The sequence below is a fragment of the Carica papaya genome, chromosome 7, assembly GCF_054855325.1.
Source record: "Carica papaya isolate Zhongbai chromosome 7, ASM5485532v1, whole genome shotgun sequence".
Taxonomy (NCBI): Eukaryota; Viridiplantae; Streptophyta; class Magnoliopsida; order Brassicales; family Caricaceae; genus Carica; species Carica papaya.
The window spans coordinates 973,597-1,001,520 of record NC_142315.1 but is presented as its reverse complement, the minus strand read 5'-3'; the positions used below and the strand labels follow the sequence as shown (position 1 = coordinate 1,001,520).

The 27,924-nt window shown below is 34.3% G+C and overlaps 1 protein-coding gene and 1 long non-coding RNA gene across 2 annotated transcripts; both read right to left on the bottom strand.

The window, feature by feature from the left end:
- Positions 1-1,168: 1,168 nt before the first annotated feature.
- Positions 1,169-7,416, bottom strand: LOC148252854 (uncharacterized). Its single transcript, XM_088207112.1, has 2 exons — positions 4,551-7,416; positions 1,169-1,494 (listed from the first exon to the last, which is right to left on the bottom strand). The coding sequence occupies exon 1, from the start codon at positions 6,243-6,245 to the stop codon at positions 5,238-5,240; it is 1,008 nt and encodes a 335-aa protein (XP_088063238.1). The 5' UTR covers positions 6,246-7,416; the 3' UTR covers positions 1,169-1,494; positions 4,551-5,237.
- Positions 7,417-7,525: 109 nt separating this feature from the next.
- LOC148252853 (uncharacterized) lies at positions 7,526-27,159 on the bottom strand. Its single transcript, XR_015813164.1, has 3 exons — positions 15,403-27,159; positions 12,736-12,796; positions 7,526-12,629 (listed from the first exon to the last, which is right to left on the bottom strand). It is a non-coding gene; the product is annotated as an uncharacterized LOC148252853 (long non-coding RNA).
- Positions 27,160-27,924: the final 765 nt, after the last annotated feature.

The following is a 27,924-nucleotide window of genomic DNA, read 5'->3' as shown; positions in this document are numbered from 1 at the left end:
GTAACATCTTTATAGACTTTGTACACTAGACTCTGCAATATGTTCGTTAAAATTTTTTGTATCGAATTTAAATTTTGAAATTTATGAAAACATAAATATAACACCAGAAATTATCCATGTCTTGACTGTTTTCGTGGGAATGTTCTCTCCAACTTAGTGGTAGCTCTTAATCAATTTTTTGAAACCAGTGTCCAAGTGCTCCCTTTAGATGTATGTATGTATGTATGTATGTATGTGTATGTATGTATTTATGAATATACATATATATGTATGCATGTATATGTCTGTATGGATACATATATATATGTATATATATATGCATATGCATGCACGTATGCACTTATATGTATGTATGTGTGTGTTTACTATTCATGTATAAATGCATGCGTATGTATGTATGCATATGTATGTGTGTACATATGTATATATACATTTAATGCATATGTGTGTATGCATGAATGTAAGTATTTATGTTTCAATGCATATATGCACTGATGAATGTATGTATGTATATATGTACGCAAGCATGTATGCACTGATGAATGTATATATGTATGTATGTATGTATTATGTATGTATAATGCATATATATATTTGTATGTATGTATGTATCTATATATATGTATGTATATATGCATGTATTTATATGTATGTATGCGTATCTATATATTTACATACGCATGTAGGTATATATGTATATGTTTGTTTCCATTCTTTACTTTTTTTTTCTATTCCTTTCTCTTCTCTTCTTTTCCTTTCCATTCTTTTCTTTTATTTTCTTTTTCTTTCATTTCTTTTCTTTTCTTTTCCTTTTTTTTTCTTTTCTTTTCTTTGGCTTTCTTTACTTTCTTTCCTTTCCTTTCCTTTATTTTCTTTTCCTTTTTTTTTTTCTTTTCATTTCCTCTCTTTTCGTTTCTTTTCCTTTCCTTTCTCTTTCTTTCTATTCTCTTCCTTTTTTCTTTTTTTTTCCTTACTTTTCTTTTCCTTTTCTTCTTTTTCTTCTCGTTTCTTTTCTTTTCATTTCCTTTCTTTTTATCATCAAAATAGTCATGTTATCTTAAAATATTTAGGAGTTGTTGGAGTTCAAAATCTTTGGTGAAAAGTATTTGGTTAGTGACAAACTCTACTAAAATTAAACAAAAAGAGAACAATTAATCAAACATATAAGTGGAAAAAGCTTAAACAATAAATTAGGAAAAGATTTGTACCAAATGTACAACTAACAAACAATACATCTACTGCAGTTGAGTAACGGATAGCCCTCGAAAGAGTTTTGGGAGCCCTGTACTATAGAGTTAAAATCTGTAAACATACAAAAACACTCGAAGTTGACCAACATTTAAAAATGTTATATTTTGCATAGAGTAAAATAGTTAACAAAGAAATAAAATTTACCTCATGAGAGTATTTCTTCATCGGAAGAGTAAATGCCCGAGCTAATATCAGATATGGTATAATAAGCGACATTATTTATCGATCCATAAGGAAGTGTCCCTGCAACAAAGAAAGAGTGCAAGATAGAGAACAAATTCTATGTTTAATTTAAGTGGAGACTAAAGAAAATACCTTTGTAACATTACATACGCTTGGCAGAAGAAACACCTTTACAGGGTTGGTACACCAGGCAGAAGAAATACCTTTGCAACATGTTCGTTAAAATTCTTGGTGTCGACTTTAAATTATAAAATTTATAAAAATATAAACATAACATTAGAAATTGTCCATTCCTTAACCGTTTTAATGAGTATGTTCTCTCCAACTTAGCAGTAGTATTTAATCAATTTCTTGAGATCAGTTTCCAAGTGCATGCATATGTATGTATTTACGACTGTACGTATGTATGTATGTATATGTTTGTATGGATGCATATGTATGTATTTATGAATGTATGTATATATGTATACATGTATATATTTGTATGGATGCATATGACTGTATATATGTATGCATTTGTATGTACGTATGCATATACATGCACATATGCATTTATATGTGTGTGTGTGTGTATTATTCATGTATGAATGCATACGTATGTATGTATATATTTAATGCATATGTGTGTATGCATGAATGTATGTATTTACATTTCAATGCATGTATGCACTGATGAATGCATGTATGTATATATGTATGCAAGCATGTATGCACTGATGAATGTATGTACGTATGTATTATATATGTATAATGCATATGTATATATGTATGTATGTATGTATGCATCTATGTATGTATGTATGTATACATATATATATATGTTTACATACGTATGTAGGTATGTATGTATATGTATGTTTTCATTCTTCTTTACTTTTCTTTTCTATTCCTTTCTCTCCTATTCTTTTCCTTTCCATTCTTTTCTTTTCCTTTATTTTCTTTCCTTTTTCTTCTCTTTTTTTTTTCTTTTCTTTTCCTTCATTTCCTTTCCTTTCCTTTTTTTTATTTTCCTTTCTTTTCCTTTCTTTTCTTTTCTTTTTCTTTTCTCTCCTTTCCTTTCTTTTCCTTTCCTTTTTCTTCCTTTCTATTCTCTTCCTTTCTTTTCTTTTCATTTCCTTACTTTTCTTTTCCTTTCTTTTCCTTTCCTTCCTTTTCTTCTCATTTTTTTTTACCTTTCCTTTCTTTTTATCATCAAAATAATCATGTTACCTTAAAATATGTATGAGTTGTTGGAGTTTAAAATCTCCAGTAAAAAATGTTTGATTAGTGACAAGTTTTACTAAAATTAAGAATAAAAGGGAGTGCTAAAGAGAAAGAGAGAGGGAGTGGGAGAGGGAGAGAGAGAGAGGGAGGGCGAGAGAGAGAGAGATATAGGGAGAAAGAGGGAATGAGAATGAGAGTGAGCAAACAAGAGAATGGGAAAGAAGGAGAGGGAGAAAAGGTGAGAGAGGGGGAGAGGGGGAGAGAGAGGGGAAGAGAGAGAGAAAAGGGAAGAAGAGAGAGGGAGAGAGAAAGAGAGAGAGAGAGAGAGAAAAATTGACAAAGTAAGGGAGTGGGAGAGAGAGAAAGGAAGAGAGGTAGGAGTGAGAGAGGGAGAGAGAGAGGGAGCGAGAGATAGTGAAAGAGAGGAAAAAGGGCAAGAGGGAGGGGTAGAGAGAGAGTGAAAGAGATAGAGAGAGGGGGGAGAGAAAGAGTTAGAGAGAGAAAGTGAGTGAGAGAGAAAGGGAGGGAGAGAAAAAAAGACGGAGATGGAGAGGGAAAAAGAGGGAAAGAGCGAGAGGAAGTGAGAGAGAGAAAGGAGGAGAGAGGGAGAGAGAGAGAGAAAGAGAGACAAACAAAGAGAGAGAGAAGCAGAGAAAGGGAGAGAGAGTGAGACTGAGAGAGGGAGAGAGAGGGGGAGAGAGGGAGAGAGGGAGAGGGTGTGGGAGAGAGAGATTGTATACATATGTATGTATGCATTTAATGCATGTGTGTATGTATAAATGTATGTATGTACATTTCAATGTAGGTATACATGCATGTATGTACTAATGAATGTATATATGTATGTATGCATGCATAATACATATGTCTGTATGTATGTACGCATATATATGTATGTTTCTATGTATCTATGTATGCATATGTATGCATGTATATATGTATGTATATGTATGTATGTATCTATGTATGCATATGTATATGTGTATGTATATATATATGTATATATCTATTTGTATGTATGTATGTATATATATATGTATGCGTTTGTATGTATGTATGCATATGTATGTATGTATATATATATCTGTATATATGCATATATATGTATGTATATATGTATGTTTGTATGTATGCATATATATATATTTGTAAACGTATATAAGTATATATGTATATGTATGTTTCTATTCTTCTTTAGTTTTCTTATCTTTTTCTTTCTCTTTTTTCTTTTCTTTTCCATTCTTTTCTTTCCATTTCTTTTCCTTTCCTTTCTTTTCTTTTTCATTCCTTTGTTTTCTTTTCTTTTCTTTTTTGTTCTTCCTTTTTCTTTGGCTTTCTTATTTTTTTCCTTCCTTTCCTTTTTTTTCTTTCCTTTTTCTTTGTTTTCTTTTCTTTCCTTTTCTTTTTGTTCCCTTTCCTTTCTTTTTCTTTCCTTTCTTTTTCTTTCCTTTCTCTTCCTTTTTATTCTCTTCCTTTCTTTTCTTTTCTTTTCTTTTCTACTTTTCTTTTCATTCCTTTTCTTTCCCTTTCCTTTCCTTTCCTTTCTTTTCATCATCAAAGTAGCCATGTTACCTTAAAATATGTAGGAGGAGTTGGAGTTCAAAATCTTTAGTGAAAAGTATTTGGTTAGTGACAAGTTTTACTAAAATTCATAATAAAAAAGAATAATTAATCAAATATACAAGTGAAAAAAATTTTAAAAAATAAACTATAATATGATATTTACTAAATACATAACTAACAAACCACACATCTACTGCAGTTGAGTAACAGATAGCTCTTGAAAGGATTTTAGAAACCCTGTACCATAGAGCTAATATCTATAAAAATATAAAAACACCTAAAGTTGACCAACATTTGAACATGCTATATTTTGCATACAGTAAAACAATTAATAAAGAAACAAATTTTACCTCATGAGTGTATTTCTTCATTGAAAGAGTAAATGCCCGAGGTAACCCAAAATCTACTAGCATAAGCGACATTGTCTGTCGAAGGAGAGGCTTAAGGTCCCTGCGACGAAGAAAGAGTGCAAGATAGAGAACAAGTTCTGTATCTAATTTAAGTGGAGATTGAAGAAATTACTTGTGTAACAATGCATACGCGTGGCGAAAGCAACACCTTTACAAAGTTGATACATCAGACTCTATAACATGTTCTTTAAAACTCTTGATATCGACTTTAAATTTTTGACATATATGAAAACATAAATATAATATCAGAAATTGTCCTACCTTGACCGTTTGAACGAGAATCTTCTCTCCAGCTTATTGGTAGCTCTTAGTCAATTTCTTGAGATCAGTTTCCAAGTGCTCTCTTTAAGTATATGTATATATGAATGTATGCGTATTATGTATTTATGAATGTACGTATGTATGTATGGATGCATATGTATGTATTGATGTATGCATATGTATGTATGAATATGCATGCACGTATGAATTTATATGTATTTATGTGTGTGTACTATACATGTATGTATGCATATGTATGTGTGTACATATGTATGTATGCATTTAATGCATACATATGTATAGATTTAATGCATATGTGTGTATGCATGAACGTATGTATATACATTTTTTAATATATGTATGCATCTATGTACTGATGAATGTATGCATAATGAATATGTATGTATATATGTATGCATAATGCACATGTATGAATGTATGTACACATATGTATGTATGTATGTATGTATGAATATATGTATGTATGTATGTATGTATTGATGAATGTATGTATATATGTATGCATGTATGAGGGAGAGTTAAAGAGAGAGACAGGGAGTGGGAGAGAGAGAGGAGGGGAGAGAGAGACGGAGAGAGAGAGATAAGGAGAAAGAGTGAGTGAGAGTGAGAGCGAGAGAGTGGGAAAGAGGGAGAGGGAGAGAGGGGGGAGAGAGGGGGAGGAGAGAGAAATGGGAAGAAAGAGATAGGGAACAAAAAGGAGGGGGAGAGAGAAATAGAGAGGGAGAGAGTGGGAGGGAACAAATAGGAGGGGGAGAGAGAAATAGAGAGGGAGAGAGGGAGGGAGAGAGAGAGAAAAAAAAGGAAGGAGAGAAAAAAGAGAGAGAGAGAGAGTGAAGGAGAGGGAGAGGGAGAGAGATAAAAGGGTGTGAGAGAGAGAGGGAGAAAGAGTGAGAGAGAGAGAGAGGGAGAGAGAGTGAGAGAGGGAGAGAGAGAGATAGTGAGAGAGAAAAAAGGCAAGAGATAGGGGTAAAAAGAGAGAGATTGAGAGGATGAGACAGGGGAAGAGAGAGAGTTAGAGAGAGAAAGGGAGGGAGAGAAAAATAGAGGGAGAGGGAGAGAGAAAGGGAGGGAAAGAGAGAAAAAGTGAGAGGGAGTGAGAGAAAGAAAGAAGGAGAGAGGGAGAGAGAGGGAAAGAGAGAAGGAAAGAGAGAGGGAGAGGGAAAGAGATAGAGCCAGAGAGAGACAGAGAAAGAGAGAGAATGAGAGAGAGGCAGAGAGTGAGAGAGGGAGACAGAGTGAGAGTGAGAGAGGGAGACAGAGGGGGAGAGAAAGGGGGAGAGAAAGGGAGAGAGAAAGAGGGTGAGAGAGAGAGTGAAAGAGAGAGAGAGTGTGTGTACATATGTATGTATGCATTTAATGCATGTGTATGTATGAATGTACATATATACATTTCAATGTATGTATGTATCGATGTATATATGTCTGTACATATTCATAATGCATATGTATGTATGTATCTATGTATCTATGTATGCATATTTATGTATGTATGTATGTATTTATATGTATGCATGCATATATATATGTATATATGTATGTGTGCATTTGTATGTATGTATGCATATGTATATATATTTGCATACGTATGTAGGTATAGATGTATATGTATGTTTCCATTCTTCTTTACTTTTTTTATCTTTTTCTTCTCTTCTCTTCTTTTCTTTTCCATTCTTTTCTTTCCTTTTCTTTTCCTTTCCTTTCTTTTCTTTTTCTTTCCTTTCTTTTCTTTTCTTTTCCTTTTTATTCTTTTCTTTTCTTTGGCTTTCTTTTCTTTTCTTTCCTTTCCTTACCTTTCTTTTCATTTCTTTCCTTTTCTTTTCTTTTCTTTTCTATTCCTTTCCTTTCCCTTCTTTTTTATTCTCTTCATTTCTTTTCTTTTCGTTCCTTTTCTTTTCCTTTCTTTTCCTTTCCTTTCCTTCCTTTTCTTCTCCTTTCTTTCATTTTCCTTTCCTTTCTTTTCATCATCAAAATAGCTATGTTACCTTAAAATATGTAGGAACTGTTGAAGTTCAAAATCTCTCGTGAAAAGTATTTATTTAGTGACAAACTCTACTAAAATTAAGAATAAAAAGGATCAATTAATAAAATATATAACTGGAAAATGTATAAAAAATAAACTAGAAAATGATGTGTACCATATATACAACTAACAACCGCACATCGACTGCAGTTGAGTAACAGATAGCCCCCGAAAGGATTTTGAGAGCCCTGTACCATAGTGCTAAAATCTATAAAAGTATAAAATACCCAGAGTTGACCAACATTTGAAAAAGGTATATTTTGCATATAGTAAGACAGTTAAAAAAGAAAAAAAAACTTTACCTCATGAGTGTATGTTTTTATTGAAAGAGTAAATGCCCGAGCTAACCCTAAATCTACTACCTGTAGAATTTGAAGAAAAAATAAACAATTTTATTTCTTACTCTTTAGGTTGTTACACCTAGGGTATTTATAGAATTCTTAATCTACTAATTAGAAAATAACTATTCTAATAGAATCCTAATTATATGAAATTCTTATTCTAGTAGAATTCTAACTATATAATATCAATTAATTAAATAATAAATTAAAATAATAAAATATTATATTCAACACCCCCACTCAAATTGATGCAGGGATATCACATTGCCCAACTTGCAAACTGAATTGCAAACTCAAAGCGTACGCGCGTGGAACAGCTGAAAAAAGATCAGAAAATGCTAGTCAGAAAGGCTTGCATGCAAAAGAAGCGGATCTACACTGGATCGCGAAACTAGAGGCAGACATGCGCAAAAGAGCAAAAAAAAAAGGGACAGAAAAAGCTGGTCAAAAGGGCTCGTGTGTGAAGAAGGTCTAGTAGCAAAATCAGAGGCAGCCACGCGTAGAAGAGCAAAAAAAAGGACCAGAAAAGGCTGATAAGAGCAGCTCGCGTGCGGAGCAAGCAGATCTGTCTAACAACACAACAACTCAACTCAAAATGGCTCGACTCAGCTCAAAACAACTCGAAGTCGGCTCAAACAGCTTGAAGTCGACTCAGACGACTCGGCTCAAACGACTCGGACTCACTTGGTTCAAATAGTAGCTCAGCTCAGGCTCATCTTCTTCGGACAGAACTGAATGTACGCAAAAAATGAAATGGCGCGGCCTTTTTTACCAACACGTGTAGATGTGCAGCTGTAACTTTTTATCGGCGTTTCCAGCACCTTTTTACCAACGCTTGTTGATGTGTGGTTACAACTTTTTAGTAGGTCTTGCAAATTTGCGACTGCAGCTTTTTACCGGCACCTCGAGAGTGCGGCTGCACTTTTTTACTAGCGTTTTTAAGATGCGGCTACACTTTTTTACCGACGCTTCTAGAGTGCAGCTGCACCTTTTTACCCGTACCTCCAGAGTGCTCTACACTTTTTACCGGCACTTGAATCGCCTGAAAATCACTGTAAACACCACAGAACACCGGCGGGTTCAAATCAGTTTTGGGTGGTGATGAGAGTAGATATGAATAAAAGAGTACCAACCTATCATATTGTGCTACTTTAGGGTTTGGAAAGAATCTTAAAATTAGAACCCTAAAATAATTTTAGTTGGCTCTGATACCATGTAGAATTTAGAGAAAAAATAAATAATTTTATTTATCACATTTTAGGTTGTTATACTTGGAGTATTTATAGGATTTTTAATCTACTAATTAGGAAATAACTATTCTAGTAGAATCCTAATTACATGAGATTCTTATTTTAATAGAATTCTAACTAAATAATATTAATTAATTAAATAATAAATTAAAATAATAAAATATTATATTCAACACTATCATAAGCGACATTGTCTGTTGATCCATAAGGAGATGAGACTTAAAGTCCCTGCAACGTTGAAAGAGTGCAAGATAGAGAACAAGTTCTGTATGCATATGTATGTACTTTATGAATGTACGTATGTATGTATGCATATATATATGTCTGTATGGATGCATATGTATGTATTTATGATGTATATATGCATGTATGTATCTGTATGGATGCATATGACTATATATATGTATGTATATGTATGTATATATGCATATGCATGCACGTATGCATATATATGTATGTATGTGTGTGTGTACTATTCATTTATGAATGCATATGTGTGTATGCATGAATGTATGTATTTACGTTTCAATGCATGTATCCATGCATATATGCACTGATGAATGTATGTATGTATATATGTATGCAAGCATGTATGCACTGATAAATGTGTGTATGTATGTATAATGCATATGTATATATATATGTATGTATGTATCTATGTATGTATGCATGCATATGTATGTATGTATGTATGTATTTGTATGTATGCATGCATATGTATTTGTATGTATGCATGCATATGTATGTATATATGCTGTATGTATGTATGCATATGTATATATATATTTGCATACGTATGTAGGTATGTATGTATATGTATGTTTCCATTCTTCTTTTCTTTTTTTTCTTTTCTTTTCCTTTTTTTTCTTTTCTTTCCTTTCCTTTCCTTTCTTTTCTTTTCCTTTCTTTTCTTTTCTTTTTCTTTCCCCTCCTTTCTTTTCTTTTCCTTTCCTTTCTCTTCCATTATGTTCTCTTCCTTTCTTTTTTATTCATTTCCTTACTTTTCTTTTCCTTTCTTTTCCTTTCCTTTACTTTTCTTTCCGTCATTTCCTTCTGCTTTGTTTTCTTTTTCTTTCCTTTCTTTTCATCATTAAAGTAGCCATCTTGCCTTAAAATATGTAGGAGATGTTGGAGTTCAAAATCTCCGATGAAAAGTGTTTGGTTAGTGACAAGTACTACTAAAATTCAGAATAAAAGGGAACAATTAATCAAACATAGAAGTGGAAAAGACTTAAAAAATAAATTAGGAAATGATGTGTACCAAATATAAAACTAACAAACCACACATCTACTAGAGTTGAGTGACGGATAGCTCCCAAAGCCCTGTACTATATAACTAAAATTTGTAAAAATACAAAGACACTTAGACTTGACCAATATTTGAAGATACTATATTCTGCAGATAACAAAACAGTTAACAAAGAAACAAACTTTACTTCATGAGTGTATTTCTTCATTGAAAAAGTAAATGCTCGAGCTAACCCCAGATCTGCTACTATAAGCGAAATTATTTGTCGATTCATAAGAAGGTAAGGCTTAAGGTCCATGCGACGAAGAAATAGTGTATGATAGAGAACAAGTTTTATGTCTGATTTAAATGGAGATTGAAGAAAAGACCTGTGTAACACTACATGAGCGTGGCAGAAGCAACACCTTTACATAGTTGGTACACCAGGTTCCGCAACATGTTCGTTAAAATTCTTGGTATCGAATTTAAAATTTGAAATTTATGAAAATATAAACATAACACCAAAAATTGTCCATGGCTTAACCATTTTAGCGGGAATGTCCTCTCCAGCTTAGCAGTAGCTCTTAATCAATTTCTTGAGATCAATGTTCAAGTGCTCCCTTAAGGTATATGCATGTATGTATGTATGTATATGTATATATTTATGAATGTACATATATATATATATATATATGCATGTATATGTCTGTATAGATGCATATTTATGTATATATGTATGCATATGTGTGTATGTATGCATATGTGTGAACGTATGCATTCATATGTATGTGTATGTGTGTGTGCTCTTCATGTATGAATGCATATGTATGTATTAATGCATTTAATGCATATGTGTGCATTCATAAATGTATGTATGTACATTTCTATGTATGTATATATGCATGTATGTATTGATGAATGTATATATGTATATAGGCGCGCATAATGCATATGTATATATAGATGCATATATATATATGTATGTATCTATGTATGCATATGTATCTTTACATATATATGTATGTATGTACTTATGTATGTGTATGTATATAAATATTTATATACGTATGTAGATATATATGTGTATGTATGTGTATATATATTTGTATGTATGCACTTGTATGTATACATGCATATGTACGTATGTATGTAGGTATATATGTATGTATACATTCATGTATGTATATATATGTATGTATGCATCATGCATATATATGTATGTATGTATGTATGTATAAATCTATGTAAGATGGAGGGGGGGAGAGAGATTGAGAGTGAGAGAGAGAGAGAGAGAGAGGGAGAAAGGGAGGGTGAGAGTGAGAGTAAGAGATTGAGAGAGTGGGAGAAAAAGAGGGAAAGAGGGAGAGGGAGAGAGGAGAAAGAGGGGGAGATAGAGAGAAAGGGGAAGAGAGAGAGAGGGAAAGAGTGGGAGCGAAAGGAGGGGGGAGTGAGGCAGAGAGTGGGAGAGAGAACGAGGGAGAGAGAGGGAGAGAGGGGGAAATAGAGAGAGAAAGAAAGAGAGAGGGAGAGAGAGACAGGGTGTGAGAGAGAGGGAGAGAGAGGGAGAGAGAGAGGAGAGAGGAAGGGAGAGAGAGCATTTGGGAGAGAGTGAGAGTGAGAGTGAGAATGCGAGAGAGGAAGACAGAGGGAGAGAGATAGAGGGAGAGAGGATGACAGAGGGAGAGAGAGGGAAAGAGAGATATCAAGAGAGAGAGAGAGAGAGAGAGAGAGAGAGAGAGAGAGAAAGAGAAAGGACAAGAGGGAGTAAAGAGAGAGAGCGAGAGAGAGAGAGAGAAAGGGAAGGAAAGAGAAAGAGTGAGAGGGAGTGAGAGAAAAAGGAAGAGAGAGGGAGAGAGAGGGCAAAAGAGAACGAGAGAGAGAGATAGAGAGAGGGAGGGAGAGGGGGAGAGAGAGAGTGAGATAGAGAAAGAGAGAGAGTGAGAGAGAGTGGAAGATAGAGGGAGAGAGAAAGAGGGTGAGAGAAAGAGTGCAAGAGAGAGTGAGAGTGTGTACATATCTATGTGTGCATTTAATGGATGTGTGTATGCATTAATATATGTATGTACGTTTCAATGTATGTATGTATGCATGCATACATGCATGTATGTATTGATGAATGTATGTATGTATGTATGTATGTATATATGCATAATACATAAGTATGTATGTATGTATGCATATATATGTATGTATGTATGTATGTATGTATGTATGTATGCATATGTATGTATGTATGTATGTATGTATGTATGTATGTATGCATTTGTATGTATGTATATATGTATGTATATATTTATATGTATATATGCATATGTGTATATATATTTGCATACGTATATAGGTATATATATTTGTATGCTTCTATTCTTTTTTACTTTTCTTATCTTTTTCTTTCTCTTATCTTTTTTTTCTTTACATTCTTTTCTTTTCCTTTTTTTTTTCTTTTTTTTGGCTCTCTTTTCTTTTCCTTCCTTTCCTTTCCTTTCTTTTCTTTTCTTTTCTTTCTATTTCTTTTCCTTTCCTTTCTCTTCCTTTCTATCTCTTCCTTTCTTTTCTTTTCTTTTCCTTACTTTTCTTTTCCTTTCTTTTCTTTTCTTCTCCTTTTATTTCTTTTCATCATCAAAATAGCCATGTTACCTTAAAATATGTAGGAGCTGTTGGAGTTCAAAATCTTCAATGAAAAGTGTTTGGTTAGTCACAAGTTCTATTAAAATTCAGAATAAAAAGGAATAACTAATCAAATATACAAGCAAAAAAAGCCTAAAAAATAAAATATAAAATAATGTGTACCAAATATACAACTAAAAAAGAAAAAAATTTTACCTCATCAGTGTATGTCTTCATTGGAAGAGTAAATTTCTGAGCTAACTTCAGATCTACTATCATAAACGACATTATCTGTCATGCCATAAGAAGGTGAGGCTTCAAGTCCTTGCGATGAAAAAAGAGTGCAAGATAGAGAACAAGTTATGTATCTAATTTATGTGAAGATTGAAGAAATTACCTATGTAACACTACATGCGCGTGGCGAAAGAAACGCATTTACAAAGTTGGTACACCAGCCTCTACAACATATTCGTTAAAATTATTAGTATCGACTTTAAATTTTGAAATTTATGAAAATATAAACATAACATCAGAAATTTTTCATGCTTTAACAATTTTAACAGGAATGTTCTCTCTGTCTTAGTGGTAGCTCTTAATCAATTTCTCAAGATCAGTGTCCAAGTGCTCCCTTTAGATTTATGCATGTATGTATGCATATTTGTGTATTTATGAATGTACATATGTATGTGCATATATGTGTATTTATGAATGTATGTATATATGTATGCATGTGTGTATTTATGAATGTACATATCTATGTATGCATGCATATATATGGATGCGTATGTATGGATGCATATGTCTGTATATATGTATACATATGTATGTATGTATGTATGTATGTATATGTGTGTACTATTCATGTATGTATGCATATATATATATATGTATACATGTGTATGTGTGTATATATGTATGTATGCATTTAATGCATAGTGTGTATGCAAGAATATATGTATGTACGTTTCAATGTATGTATGCATCCATGTATATACTGATGAATGCATGTATGTATGTACGTATACTTGCATGTATGTCGTGATGAACGTAGGCATAATGAATATATACGTATATATGTATGCATAATGCATATGTATGATTGTATGTATGCATATGTATGTATGTATGCACTTACATGTATGTATGTTTGCATATGTACATATGCGTATGTATGTATGTATGCATGGATGCATCTATGTACTGATGAATGTATGTATATATGTATATATGTATGCATAATGCATATGTATATTTGTATGTATGCATATATATGTATGTATGTATGTATGAGGGAGAGTTAAAGAAAGAGAGAGAGAAAGAGATAGGGAGAAAGAGGGAGTGATAGTGAGAGTGAGAGTGAGAGTGAGAATGAGAGAGCAAGAGAGTGGGAAAGAGGGAGAGGGAAAGAGGGGGAGAGAGAGAAAGGGGAAGAGAGAGAGAGGGAGCGAAAAGGATGGGGAGAGAGAAAGAGAGTGAGAGGGAGAGAGAGGGAGAGAGGGAGGGGGGAGAGAGAGAGAGAGAGAAAGGGAGAGAGGGAGGGAGAGGGGGGAGAGAGAAAGGGTGTGTGAGAGAGAGAAAAATGGTGAGAGAGAGAGGGAGAGAGGAAAGAGAGTGAGAGAGAGACAAATGGAGTGAGAGAGAGAAAGGGAGTGAGAGAGAAAGGAAGTGAGAGAGAGATGTAGAGAGAAAGGGAGAGAAAGTGAAAGTGAGAGAGAGAGAAAGGGCAAGAGGGAAGGGTAGAGAGAGAGAGATTGAGAGGGTGAGAGAGGGGGAGAGAGAGTTAAAGAGAGAAAACAAGGGTGAGAGAAAGGGAGGGAGAGAAAAAGAGAGGGAGAGGGGGAGAGAAAGAGAGGGAAAGAGAGAGAAAGAGCAAGAGGGAGTGAGAGAGGGAAAGAAGGAGAGAGGAAGAGAAAGGGAAGAGAGAGCGAGAGAGGGAGGGAGAGAGGGAGGGAGAGGGAGAGAGAGACAAATACAGAGAGAGACAGAGAAAGAGAGAGAGTGAGAGAGAGGCAGAGAAAGGGAGGGAGAGTGAGAGTGAGAGTGAGAGAGGGAGAGAGAGGGGGAAGAGAGGGAGACAGATAGAGGGTGAGAAAAAGAGTGTGAGAGAGAGTGTGTACATATATATGTATGCATTTAATGCATGTGTGTATGCATGAATGTACTTATATACATTTCAATATATGTATACATGCATGTATGTACTGATGAATGTATGTATATATGTATGTATGTATGAATGTATGCATGCATATGTATGTATGTATCAATGTATCTATGTATGCATATGTATGTACGTATGCATTTGTATGTATGTATGTATGTATGTATGTATATATGTATGTTTGTATATATGCATATGTATATATATACATATGCATACGTATGTAGGTATATATGTATATGTATGTTTCTATTCTTTTTTACTTTTTTTATCTTTTTCTTCTCTTCTCTTTTCTTCTTTTGCTTTGCATTCTTTTTTTTTCCTTTCTTTTCCTTTTTATTCTTTTTTTTTTCTTTGGCTTTCTTTTTTTTTCTTTCCTTTCCTTTCCTATCTTTTCTTTTTTTTTTCCTTTTTTTCTCCTTTCCCTTCCTTTTTATTCTCTTTCTTTATTTTCTTTTCTTTTCCTTACTTTTCTTTTCCTTCCTTTTCCTTTCCTTTCCTTTCCTTTCCTTCCTTTTCTTCTCCTTTCTTTCCTATCTTTTCTTTTTCTTTTTCCTTTTTTTCTCCTTTCCCTTCCTTTTTATTCTCTTTCTTTATTTTCTTTTCTTTTCCTTACTTTTCTTTTCCTTCCTTTTCCTTTCCTTTCCTTTCCTTTCCTTCCTTTTCTTCTCATTTCTTTCATTTTGCTTTCCTTTCTTTTCATCATCAAAATAGTAATGCTATCTTAAAATATTTAGGGGCTATTGGAGTTCAAAATCTCCCGTAAAAGGTGTTCGGTTAGCGACAAATTCTACTAAATTTTAGAACAAAAAGGAATAATTAATCAAACATACAAGTGGAAAATGCTTAAAAAATAAACTAGAAAATTATGTGTTCCAAATATACAACTAACAAACCACACACCTGCTGCAGTTGAGTAACAGATAGCCTCCAAAAGGATTTCGAGAGCCTTGTACCATAGTGCTAAAATCTATAAAAATATAAAAACACTCAGAGTTAACTAAAATTTGAGGATACTATATTTTGTATACAGTAAGACAATTAACAAAGAAAAAAACTTTATCTCAAGAGTGTATTTTTTCATTGAAAAAGTAAATGCCCGAGTTAACACCAAATCTACTATCATAAGCGACATTGCTTATCGATTCATAAGGAGGTGAGGCTTAAAATCCCTACAACGAAAAAAGAGTGCAAGAGAGAGAATAAGTTATGTATCTAATTTAAGTAGAGATTGAAAAAATTACCTATATAACACTGCATACGCGTGGAAAAAGCAAGACCTTTACAGAGTTGGTACACCAGCCTCTACAACATGTTCGTTAAAATTATTTGCATCAACTTGAAATTTTGAAATTTATTAAAACATAAATATAACAACAGAAATTTTCCATGCCTTGACTGTTTTAATGGGAATTTTTTCTCTAGCATAGTGGTAGCTCTTAATCAATTTCTTGAGATCAGTGTCCAGGTGCTCCCTTTAGGTATATGTATGTATGTATTCATATGTATGTATATATGAAAATACGTATATATGTATACGTACATATATGTGTATATGTATGCATATGTACGTATGTATGCATACATATGTATGTGTATACGTACGCATATGTACGTACGTATGCATATACATGCACATATACATTGATACGTATGTATGTGTATGTACTATTCATGTATGTATGCATATGTATGTGTGTACATATATATGTAAGCATTTAATGCATACGTGTGTATGTATGAATATATATATAAGTTTCAATGTATGTATGCATGTATGTACGCACTGATGAATGTATGTACATGTATGCTTGCATGTACGTACTGATAAATATATGCATGTATGTACTGATCAATGTATGTATGCATATGTACGTATGTATGCATGTTTGTATGTATGTATGTATGTTTGCATGTATGTATGTACTGATGAATGTATGTACATATGTATGTATGCATGCATAATGCATATGTATGTATGAACGTATGCATATGTACGTACGTACGTATGTATGTATATATCTATGTATGAGGGAGAGTGAAAAAGAGAGAGAGACGGGGAGAGGGACAGAGAGGGACAGAGAGGGAGAGAGAGAGAGAGAGATAGGGATTAAGAGGGATTGAGAGTGAGAGTGAGAGAGAGAGAGAGAGTGGGAGAAAGAGAGGGAAACAGGGAGAGGGGGAGAGAGGGGGAGAGAGAGAAAAAGGGAAAAGAGAGAGAGGGAGAGAGAGAAAAAGGGCAAAAGAGAGAGAGGGAGAGAGGGAGAGAGGGAGGGAGCAAAAAAGAGGGGTGCAGAGAGAGAGATAGAGGGAGAGAGAGCGAGAGAGAGAGTGGGAGAAAGGGAGAGAGAGTGAGAAAGAGAGAGAGAGTGAGGGAAAGAGAGAGGGAATGGGAGAGAGAGATAGGGTGTGAGAGAGAGAGGGAATGGGAGAGAGAGACAGGGTGTGATAGAGAGAGGGAATGGGATAGAATTGACATTTCAGGTTTTTATATCATAAGATAGGCCATGTGTCATAAGGGCACGATAGCGCACCTTGATGTTAATTGACATGGACGGTCTTTCTCAACGATTTAAATTTGAAATATCAATTCTATTAGTCTATGTATGCATATGTATGTATATATGTATGTATGCATTTTTATGTATGTATGCATATGTATGTGTATATATATATATTTGCATACATATGTAGGTATAGATATATATGTATGTTTTCATTCTTCTTTTCTTATCTTTTTTTTTTCTATTCTCTTCTTTTCCTTTCCATTCTTTTCTTTTCTTTGGCTTTCTTTTCTTTTCCTTCCTTTTCATTTCTTTCTTTTCTTTTCCTTTCTTTTCTTTTCCTTTCCTTTCCTTTCTTTTTCTATCCTTTCTATTCTCTTCCGTTCTTTTTTTTTCTTTTCCTTATTTTTTTTTCCTTCCTTTTCCTTTTCTTTCCTTCATTTTCTTCTCTTTTCTTTTCTTTTTCTATCCTTTCTATTCTCTTCCGTTCTTTTTTTTTCTTTTCCTTTTTTTTTTCCTTCTTTTTCCTTTCCTTTCCTTCCTTTTCTTCTCTTTTCTTCTCTTTTCTTTTCTTTTCCTTTCCTTTCTTTTCATCATTAAAATAGCCATGTTACCTTCAAATATGTAGGAGCTATTGGAGTTAAAAATCTTTGGTGAAAAGTGTTTGGTTAGTGACAAACTCTACTAAAATTTACAATAAAAAAGAAAAATTAATCAAATATACAAATGAAAAAGTCTTAAAAAATAAACTAGAAAATGATGTGTACTAAATATACAACTAACAAACCACATATGTACTGCAGTTGAGTAACAGATAGCTCCCGAAAGGATTTTAGGAGCCCTGTATCATAGTGCTAAGATCTGTAAAAATATAAAACACTTAGAGTTGACCAATATTTGAATATGCTATATTTTGCATACAGTGAGCCAGTTAACAAAGAAATAAACTTTACTTCATGAGTATATTTCTTCATTGAAAGAGTAAATGCCCGAGCTAACTCTAGATCTACTATCATAAGTGACATTGTCTGTCGTTTCATAAGGAGCTAAGCCTTAAAGTCCCTACAACGAAGAAAGAGTGCAAGATACAGAATAAGTTCTAAATCTAATTTAAGTGGAGACTGAAGAAATTACCTGTGTAATACTGCATGCACATGGCAAAAGTAACACATTTACAGAGTTGGTACACCAGCTTCTGGAATATGTTCGTTAAAATTATTGGTATCAACTTGAAATTTTTAAATTTATGAAAATATAAACATAACACAAGAAATTACCCATACCTTGACCGTTTTAGCGGGAATGTTCTCTCCAGTTTAGTGGTAACTCTTAATTAATTTCTTGAGATCAGCGTCCAAGTGCTCCCTTTGGGTATATGTATGTATGTATGCATATGTATGTATTTATGAATATATGTATGTATATATATAAGCATATGTATGTAGATATGTATGCATATGTGCATATGAATGCAAATGCGTGCACATATGTATGTGTGTACTATTCATGTATGTATGCATATATGTGTGTACATATATATGTATGCATTTAATGCATATGTTTGTATGCATGAATGTATGTATGTATGTTTCGATGTATGTATGCATGCATGTATGTACTGATGAATGTATGTATGTATGCATGTATGCTTGCACATATATACAGATGTTCTATGCATGTATGTATGTAAGTATGCATAATACATATGTATGAATGTATATATGCATACATATGTATATATGTATGCATAAGTACGTACGTACATATGTATATATATGTATGTATGCCTACATGCATGTATGTACTAATGAAGGTATGTATATATGTATTTATGTATGTATGTATGCATAATACATATGTATGTATATATCTATGTATGAGGGAGAGCGAAAGAGAGAGAGTGGGAGGGGGACAGAGAGAAGGAGAGAGAGAGATAGGGAGAAAGAGAGAATGAGAGTGAGAGTGAGAGTGAGAGTGAGTGTGAAAGAGCGAGAAGGAGAGAGGGGGAGAGAGAGGGGGAGAGAGAGAGAGAAAAGGGGAAAGAGAGTGGGAGAGAGAATGAGGGAAAGAGAGAGAGAGAGAGAGAGATTAAGGGAGAGATAGATGGAGTGGGAAAGAGATAGGGAAAGGATGTGAGAGAGAGGAGAGAGAAAGAGAGTGGAAAAGAGAAAGGGAGAGAGAGTGAGAGTGAGAGGGAGAGTGAGAGTGAGAGGGAGAGTGAGAGTGGGAGAGAGAGGGAGAGAGATAGAGGGAGAGAGATAGCGGGAGAGAGAGGGAGAAAGAGAGACAGTGAGAAACAAAGACAGGGCAAGAGGGAGGGGTAAAGAACGAGACTGAGCGAAAGAGAGAAATGGAGAGGGAGACAAAGGGGGAGAGAGAATTAGAGAGAGAAAGCAAGGGAGAGAGAAAGGGATGTGGAGAGAGAGAGGGAGGGAGAGAGAAAGAGAGGGAAATAGAAAGAAAGAGCGAGAGGGAGAGAGAGGGAGAGGGAGAGAGAAAGAGAGGGAAAGAGAGAGAAAGAGCGAGAGGGAGAGAGAGAGATGAGAAGAGCGGGAGAGAGAGGTAGAGAGAGGGAGGGAGAAGGAGAGAGAGAGAGAAAGAGAAAAAGACAGAGATAGAAAAGAGAGAGTGAGAGAGAGGAAGAGACAGTGAGAGGCAGAGAGGGAGAGAGAGGGGGAGAGAGAAGGAGAGAGAGAGTGGAAGAGAGAGAGTGTGTACATATGTATATATGCATTTAATGCATGTGTGTATGCATTAATATATGTAAGTACGTTTCAATGTATGTATGTATGCATGTATGCATGTATGCATGCATGTATTGATGAATGTATGTATGTATGTATCCATAATACATATGTATGTATGTATGTATGTATGCATATGTATGTATGTATGCATATGTATCTATGTATGCATATGTATCTATATATGCATGCATGCATTTGTATGTATCTATGTATGTATATATGTAAGTATGTACGTATGCATATGTATATATATATTTGTATACATATATAGGTATGTATGTATATCTCTGTTTTCATTCTTCTTTACTTTTCTTATCTTTTTCCTTTTCTTCTCTTCTTTTCCTTTTCATTATTTTCTTTCCTTTTCTTTTCCTTTCCTTTCTTTTCTTCTTGTTTCCCTTTTTTCTTTCCTTTTTTCTCTTTTCTTTTATTCTCTTTTCTTTTTTTTTTCTTTTCGTTTTTTATCTTTCTTTTCTTTTCCTTTCGTTTTTTTTCTTTTTTTTCTTTTCTTCCTTTTTTTTCCTTTCCTTTCCTTTCTTTTTCTTTCCTTTCTCTTCCTTTCTATTCTCTTCCTTTTTTTTCTTTTCTTTTCCTTACTTTTCTTTTCCTTTCATTTCTTTTCCTTCCTTTTCTTCTCCTTTTTTCATTTTCTTTCCTTTCATTTCATCATCAAAATAGTCATGTTACCTTAAAATATGTTGGAGCTATTGGAGTTCAAAATCTCTGAAGAAAAGTATTTGGTTAGTGACAAATTTTATTAAAATGTAGAATAAAAAAAAACAATTAATCAAACATATAAGTGGAAAAGACTTAAAAAATAAAACAAAAAATGATGTGTCAAATATATAACTAACAAACCACACATCTACTACAGTTGAGTAACATAGAGTTAAAATTTATAAAAATATAAAAACACCCAAAGTTGACCAACATTTAAAGATAATATATTTTGCATACAATAAAACAATTAACAAAGAAACAAACTTTACCTCATAAGTGTATTTTTTATTAAAAGAAGCGACATTGTCTCTCAATCCATAAGGCGGTGAGGCTTAAGGTCCCTGGGACGAAGAAAGAATGCAAGAAAGAGAACAAGCTCTGTATCTAATTTAAGTGGAGATTGAAGAAATTACCTGTGTAACATTGCATGCGTGTGGCAAAAGCAACACCTTTACAGAGTTGGTACACCAGACTCTACAACATGTTCGTTAAAATTATTGTTATCGACTTTAAATTTTGAAATTTATGAAAACATAAACATAACACCAGAAATTATCCATACCTTGACCGTTTTAGCGTGAATGTTCTCCAGCTTAGTCATACCTCTTAATCAATTTCTTGAGATCAGTGTCCAAGTGCTCCCTTTAGATAAATGTATGTATTTATAAATGTACATATGTATGTATCCATGTATATGTATGTATATATGTATTCATATGTACATATCTATATGAATATATATGTATGTATGCATATGCATGCACGTATGTATTTATATGTAAGTATGTGCGTGTACTATTCATATATATATGCATATGTATATATGTATGCACATGTATGTGTGTATATTTGTATGTATGCATTTAATGCATATGTGTGTGTACATATGTATGTATGTTTCAATTACGCATGCATGTATGTACTGATTAATGTATGCATGTATGCATGTTGTACTAATGAATGTATCTATTTATGTATGCATAATGCATATGTATGAATGTATGTATGTATATGTATGTATGTATGAATGTATGCATGCATGTATGCATAATGAATATGTATATATGTATGCAAAATGAATATGGATGAATGTATGTATGCATATGTATGTATGAATGTATGCATGTATGCATAATGAATATGTATATATGTATGCAAAATGAATATGGATGAAGGTATGTATGCATATGTATGTATGTATGTATGTATACACTTGTATGTATGTATGCATATGTAAGTATGTGTGTACGTATGTATGTATGCATGCATGTACATATTAATGAATGTATGTATATATGTATGTATGTATGCATAATGCATATGAATGTATGTATGTGTGCATATGTATCTATATATATATATCTATGTATGAGGGAGAGTGAAAGAGAGGGAGAGAGAGTGGGAGATAAAGAGAGGGAGGGGGAGAGAGAGGGAGAGATAAAGAGAGAGAGAGAGTGGGAGAGAGAGAGAAATAGGGAGAAATAGGGAGTGTGAGTGAGAGTTCGAGAGAGTTGGAAAGAGGGAGAGGGATAGCGGGGGAGAGAGGGGGAGAAAGAGAGTGGGAGAGGGAGCGATGGAGAGACAAAGTGGGAGAGAGAACGAAGGAGTGGGAGAGAAAGAGAGTGGGAGAGAGAGCGAGGGAGAGGGAGAGGGAGAGAGTGGGAGAAAGAGCGAGGGAGAGAGAGAGTGGGAGAGAGAACGAGGGAGAGAGAGTGGGAGAGAGAGTGGGAGAGAGAGAGAGCATGGGTTTAAGAGAGAGATAGGGATAGGGAAGGGGAGAGAGAGAAATCGAGAGAGGGAGAGAGAGAAAGAGAGAGAGTGAGAATGAGAGAGGGATAGAGAGAGCGAGAGAAATAGTGAGAGAGAGGATGGGCAAGAGGGAGGGGTAAAGAGAGAGAGAGAGATGGAAAGGGTGAGAGAAGGGGGAGAGAGTTAGAGAGCGAAAGTGACAGAGAGAGAGAGGGAGAGGGACCGGGACCAAGAAAGAGAGAGAGGGAAAGAGAGAGAAAGAGCGAGAGGGAGTGAGAGAGAGAGAGGAGGAGAGAGGGAGAGAGAGGGAAAGAGAGAGGGAGAGAGCAAGGGAGAGGGAGAGGGAGAGAAAGAGAGAGAGAGAGAGAGAGAGTGAGAAACAAAGAAAGAGAGAGAATGAGAGAGGCAGAGAGAAGGTGAGAGACTGAGAGTGAAAGAGGAAGAGAGAAAGATGGTGAGAGAGAGAGTGAGAGAGAGAGTATGTGCGTACATATGTGTGTATGCATTTAATGTGTGTATGCATGAATGCATGTATGTTTCAATTTATGTATGCATGCATGTATGCAAGCATGCATGTACTGATGAATGTATATATGTATATATGAATGTATGCATAATTTTCTTTCCTTTTCTTTTCCTTTTCTTTTCTTTTCCTTTCTTTTCTTTTCTTTTCCTTCCTTTCCTTTCCCTTCTTTTCTTTTCCTTTCTCTTCCTGTCTTTTCCTTTTTTTTCTCTTCCTTTCCTTTTTCTTCCTTTCTGTTCTCTTCCATTCTTTTCTTTTTCTTACTTTTCTTTTCCTTCCTTTTCCTTTCCTCTCATTTCCTTCCTTTTCTTCTCATTTCTTTTCTTTTCTTTTCCTTTCTTTTCATCATCAAAATGGCCATGTTACCTTAAAATATGTAGGAGCTATTGGAGTTCAAAATTTTCGGTGAAAAGTGTTTAATTAGTGACAAACTCTACTAAATTCAGAATAAAAAGGAATAATTAATCAACCATACAAATGAAAAAGGCTTAAAAAATAAAATAGAAAATGATGTATACCAAATGTGCAACTAACAAACCACATATCTACTGCAGTTGAGCAATAGATAACCCCCAAAAAGATTTCAGGAGGCTTGTACCGTAGAGTTAAAGTCTGTAAAAATATTAAAACACCTAGAGAGTTGACCAACATTTGAATATACTATATTTTATATATAGTAAGACAATTAACAAAGAAACAAACTTTACTTCATGAGTGTATTTTTTCATTGAACGAGTAAATGCCTGAGTTAACTCCAGATCTACTATCATAAGCGACATTGTCTGTCGTTCCATAGGGAGCTAAGGCTTAAAATCCCTGCGACGAAGAAAGATTGCAAGATAGAGAAGAAGTTTTATATCTAATTTAAGCGGAGATTGAAAATTACCTGTGTAATACATACATATTTACAGAGTTGATACACTAACCTCTGCAACATGTTCATTAAAATTATTGGTATCGACTTAAAATTTTGAAATTTATGAAAATATAAATATAACACAAGAAATTACCCATACCTTGACCGTTTTAGCGGGAATGTTCTCTCCAGCTTAGTGGTAGCTCTTAATCAATTTCTTGAGATCAATGTTCAAGTGCTCCCTTTAGGTATATATATATATGTATGCATATGTATATATTTATGAATGTATGTATGCACGTATATCTATGTATGGATGCATATGTTTGTATATATATATGCATATGTATGGATATATATATCCATATGTATGTATGCATACATATGCATGCACGTATGCATACATATGCATGCACGTATGCATACATATGCATGCACGTATGCATTTATATATATGTATGTGTGTGTACTATTCATGTATGTATGCGTATATATGTATGTATGCATATGTATGTGTGTATATATGTATGTATGCATTTAATGCATATATGTGTATGCATGAATGTATGTATGTACGTTTCAATGTATGTACGCATGCATGTATGTATGTATGCAGATTTGCTTGCATGTATGTATGTATGCAGATTTGCTTGCATGTATGTACTGATGAATGTATGCATGTATGTATGTATGTTTGCATAATGCATATGTATGAATGTATGTATGTATGTATGTATGTATACATGTATGTATGTATATATGTATGTATGCATGTATGCACGCATGTATACACTGATGAATATACATATATATGTATGTATGTATGCATATGTACGTATATATGTATGTCTGAGGGAGAGTTAAAAGGAGAGAGGGAGAGAGAGAGAGAAAGGGAGGGGGAGAGAGAGAGAGAGATAGGGAAAAGAGGGAGTGAGAGTGAGTGTGAGAGAGCGAGAAAGTGGGAAAGAGGGAGAGGGAGAGAGGGGGAGAGAGAGAGAGGGAGAGAGAGAGAGAGAAAGGGGAAAAGAGAGAGGGAGAGAGATAGAAAGGGAAAAGAGAGAGGGAGAGAGAGGGAACAAAAAGGAGGCGGAGAGAGAAATAGAGAGATAGAGAGTGGGAGAGAGAGTGAGGGAGAGAAGGGGAGAGAGGGAGACACAGAAAGAGAGAGAGTGAAAGAGAGAGGGAGAGGGAGAGAGAGGGAAGGAGAGTGAGAATAAGAGGGGCAGAGAGAGGGAGGGAGAGTGAGAATAAGAGGGGGAGAGAGAGGGAGAGAGAGATAGCCAGATAAACAGAAAGGCAAGAGGGAGAAGTAAAACAAGAATGAGAAAGATGGAGAGGGAGAGAGATGGAGAGAGGGAGGGAAAGAGAGAGAGAGAGAGAGAGAGAGAGAGAGAGAGAGAGAGAGAGAGAGAGACAGAGATAGAGAGAAAGAGAGAGAGAGTGAGAGAGAGGCAAAGAGAGGGAGAGAGAGTGAGTGAGAGAGGGAGAGAGATAGGGATAAAGAGGGAGAGAGGGAGTGATAGAGAGTGAGAGAGAGAGAGAGAGAAAGTGTGTACATATGTATGTATGCATTTAATGCATGTGTGTATGCGTGAATGTATGTATGTACGTTTCAATATATGTATGTATACATGTACGCATGCCTGGATGTACTGATGAATGTATATGTATGTATGCATAATGCATATGTATGTATGTATCTACGCATATGTATGTATCTATGTATGCATATGCATATATGTATATAAATATATGCATTTATATGTATGTATGTATTTGTATGTATGTATATATGAATGTATGTATGTATGCATATGTTTATATATATTTGCATACTTATGTAGTTATATATTTATATGTATGTTTCCGTTCTTCTTTACTTTTCTTATCTTTTTCTTTCTCTTCTCTTCGTTTCCTTTCCATTCTTTTCTTTCCTTCTCTTTTCTTTTTCTTTTTCTTTTCCTTTCTTTTTTTTTCTTTCTTTCTTTTCTTTTCTTTCCCTTTTTTTCTTTTCTTTTCTTCGGCTTTCTTTTCTTTTCTTTTCCTTCCTTTCCTTTCTTTTCTTTTCTTTTCTTTTCCTTTCTCTTCCTTTCTATTCTCTTCCTTTCTTTTCTTTTCTTTTCGTTTTTTTTTTCCTTTACTTTCCATTCCTTTCCTTCCTTTTCTTCTCATTTCTTTTCTTTTCCTTTCCTTTCTTTTCATCATCAAAATAGGCATGTTACCTAAAAATATGTAGGAGCTGTTGGAGTTAAAATCTCCGGTAAAAGTGTTTGTTTAGTGATAAACTCTACTAAAATTCAGAATAAAACATAACAATTAATCAAACATACAAATGGAAAATACTTCAAAAAATAAACTAGGAAATGATGCGTACCAAATATACAACTAACAAACCACACATTTACTGCAGTTGAGTAATAGATAGCCCCTAAAAGAATTTCGAGAGCCCTGTACCATAAAACTAAAATCTATAAAAATATAAAAACACCCGGAGTTGACCAACATTTGAAGATATTATATTTTGCATACAGTAAAACAGTTAACAAAGAAACAAACTTTACCTCATGAGTGTATTTCTTCATTAAAAGAGTAAATGCCCAAACTAACTTCAGATCTACTATCATAAGCAACATTGTCTATCGATCGATAAAGAGATGAACTTAAGGTCCCTACAACGAAAAAATAGTGTAAGATAGAGAACAAGTTCTGTATCTAATTTTAGTGGATATTAAAGAAATTACTTTCGTAACACTGCACGCACGTGGTAAAAACAACACCTTCATAGAGTTAGTATACCAACCTCTATAACATGTTTGTTAAAATTATTGGTATCGACTTGAAATTTTTAAATTTATGAAAATATAAATAGAACATAATAAATTATACATACCTTAATCGTTTTAGCGGGAATGTTCTCTCCAACTTAGTGGTAGCTCTTAATCAATTTTTTGAGATCAATATCCAAGTGCTCCCTTTAGGTATATGCATGTATATATACATATGTATATATTTATGAATGTATGTATGTATTTATGCATGCATATGTATGTATATATGTATGCTTATGTAAGTATGCATATGCATGCACGTATGCATCTAATTTTAGTGGAGATTAAAGAAATTACTTTCGTAACACTGCACGCACGTGGTAAAAACAACACCTTCATAGAGTTAGTATACCAACCTCTATAACATGTTTGTTAAAATTATTGGTATCGACTTGAAATTTTTAAATTTATGAAAATATAAACAGAACATAATAAATTATACATACCTTAATCGTTTTAACGGGAATGTTCTCTCCAACTTAGTGGTAGCTCTTAATCAATTTTTTGAGATCAATATCCAAGTGCTCCCTTTAGGTATATGCATGTATATATACATATGTATATATTTATGAATGTATGTATGTATTTATGCATGCATATGTATGTATATATGTATGCTTATGTAAGTATGCATATGCATGCACGTATGCATCTATATGTATGTATGTGTGTGTACTATTCATATATATGCATTTAATGTATATGTGTGTATGCATGAATGTATGTATTTACATTCCAATGTATGCATGCATGTGTACTGATGAATGTATATATGTATGCATATTTGCTTGCAAGTATGTACTGACTAATGTATGCATGTATGTTTGTATGTATGCATACGTATGTATGTATTTATGCACTTGTATATATGCATATGTGTGTATGCATATGTAGGTATGCATATATGTATGTATGTGTTTGTATGTATGTATGCATGCAGGTATATACTGATGAATGTATACATATATGTATGTATGCATAATACATATGTATATATGTATGGACGTATGAGGGAGAGTTAAAGAGAGAGACGAAGTGGAAGAGCAAGAGAGGGAGGGGAAGGGGGAGAGAGAGGGAGAGGAGAGATAGAGAGAAAGAGGGAGTGAGAGTGAGAGTGAGAGTGAGAGAGCGAGAGAGTGGGAAAGAGGGAGAGGGAGAGAGGGGGGAGAGAAAGGGGGAGAGAGAAAGAAAGGGGAAGAGAAAGAGAGAGGGAGACACAGGGAGCTAAAAGAAGGTGGAGAGAGAAAAAGAGAGAGAGATAGTGCGAGGAGAACGAGGGAAAGTGAGGGAGAGCGAGGGAGAGAGGAAGAGAGAAAGAGAGAGAGAGGGAGAGAGGGAGAGAGAGGGGGAGAGAGAGAGAAAGAGATAGTAAGAGAGAGAAAGGGCAAGAAGGAGGGGTAGAGAGAGAGTGTGAGAGAGATGGAGAGCGAGAGAGAGGGAGAGAGAGGGACAGAGGGAGAGAGAGGGAGGGAGAGAGAGAGAGAAAACGAGAGAGGTA

What these genes read in the sequence shown, in the direction of transcription:
- LOC148252854 (XM_088207112.1), bottom strand. Translation starts at nt 6,245, where the DNA reads ATGCATACATACATATGTACACACACTCTCTCTCTCTTTCACTCTCTC.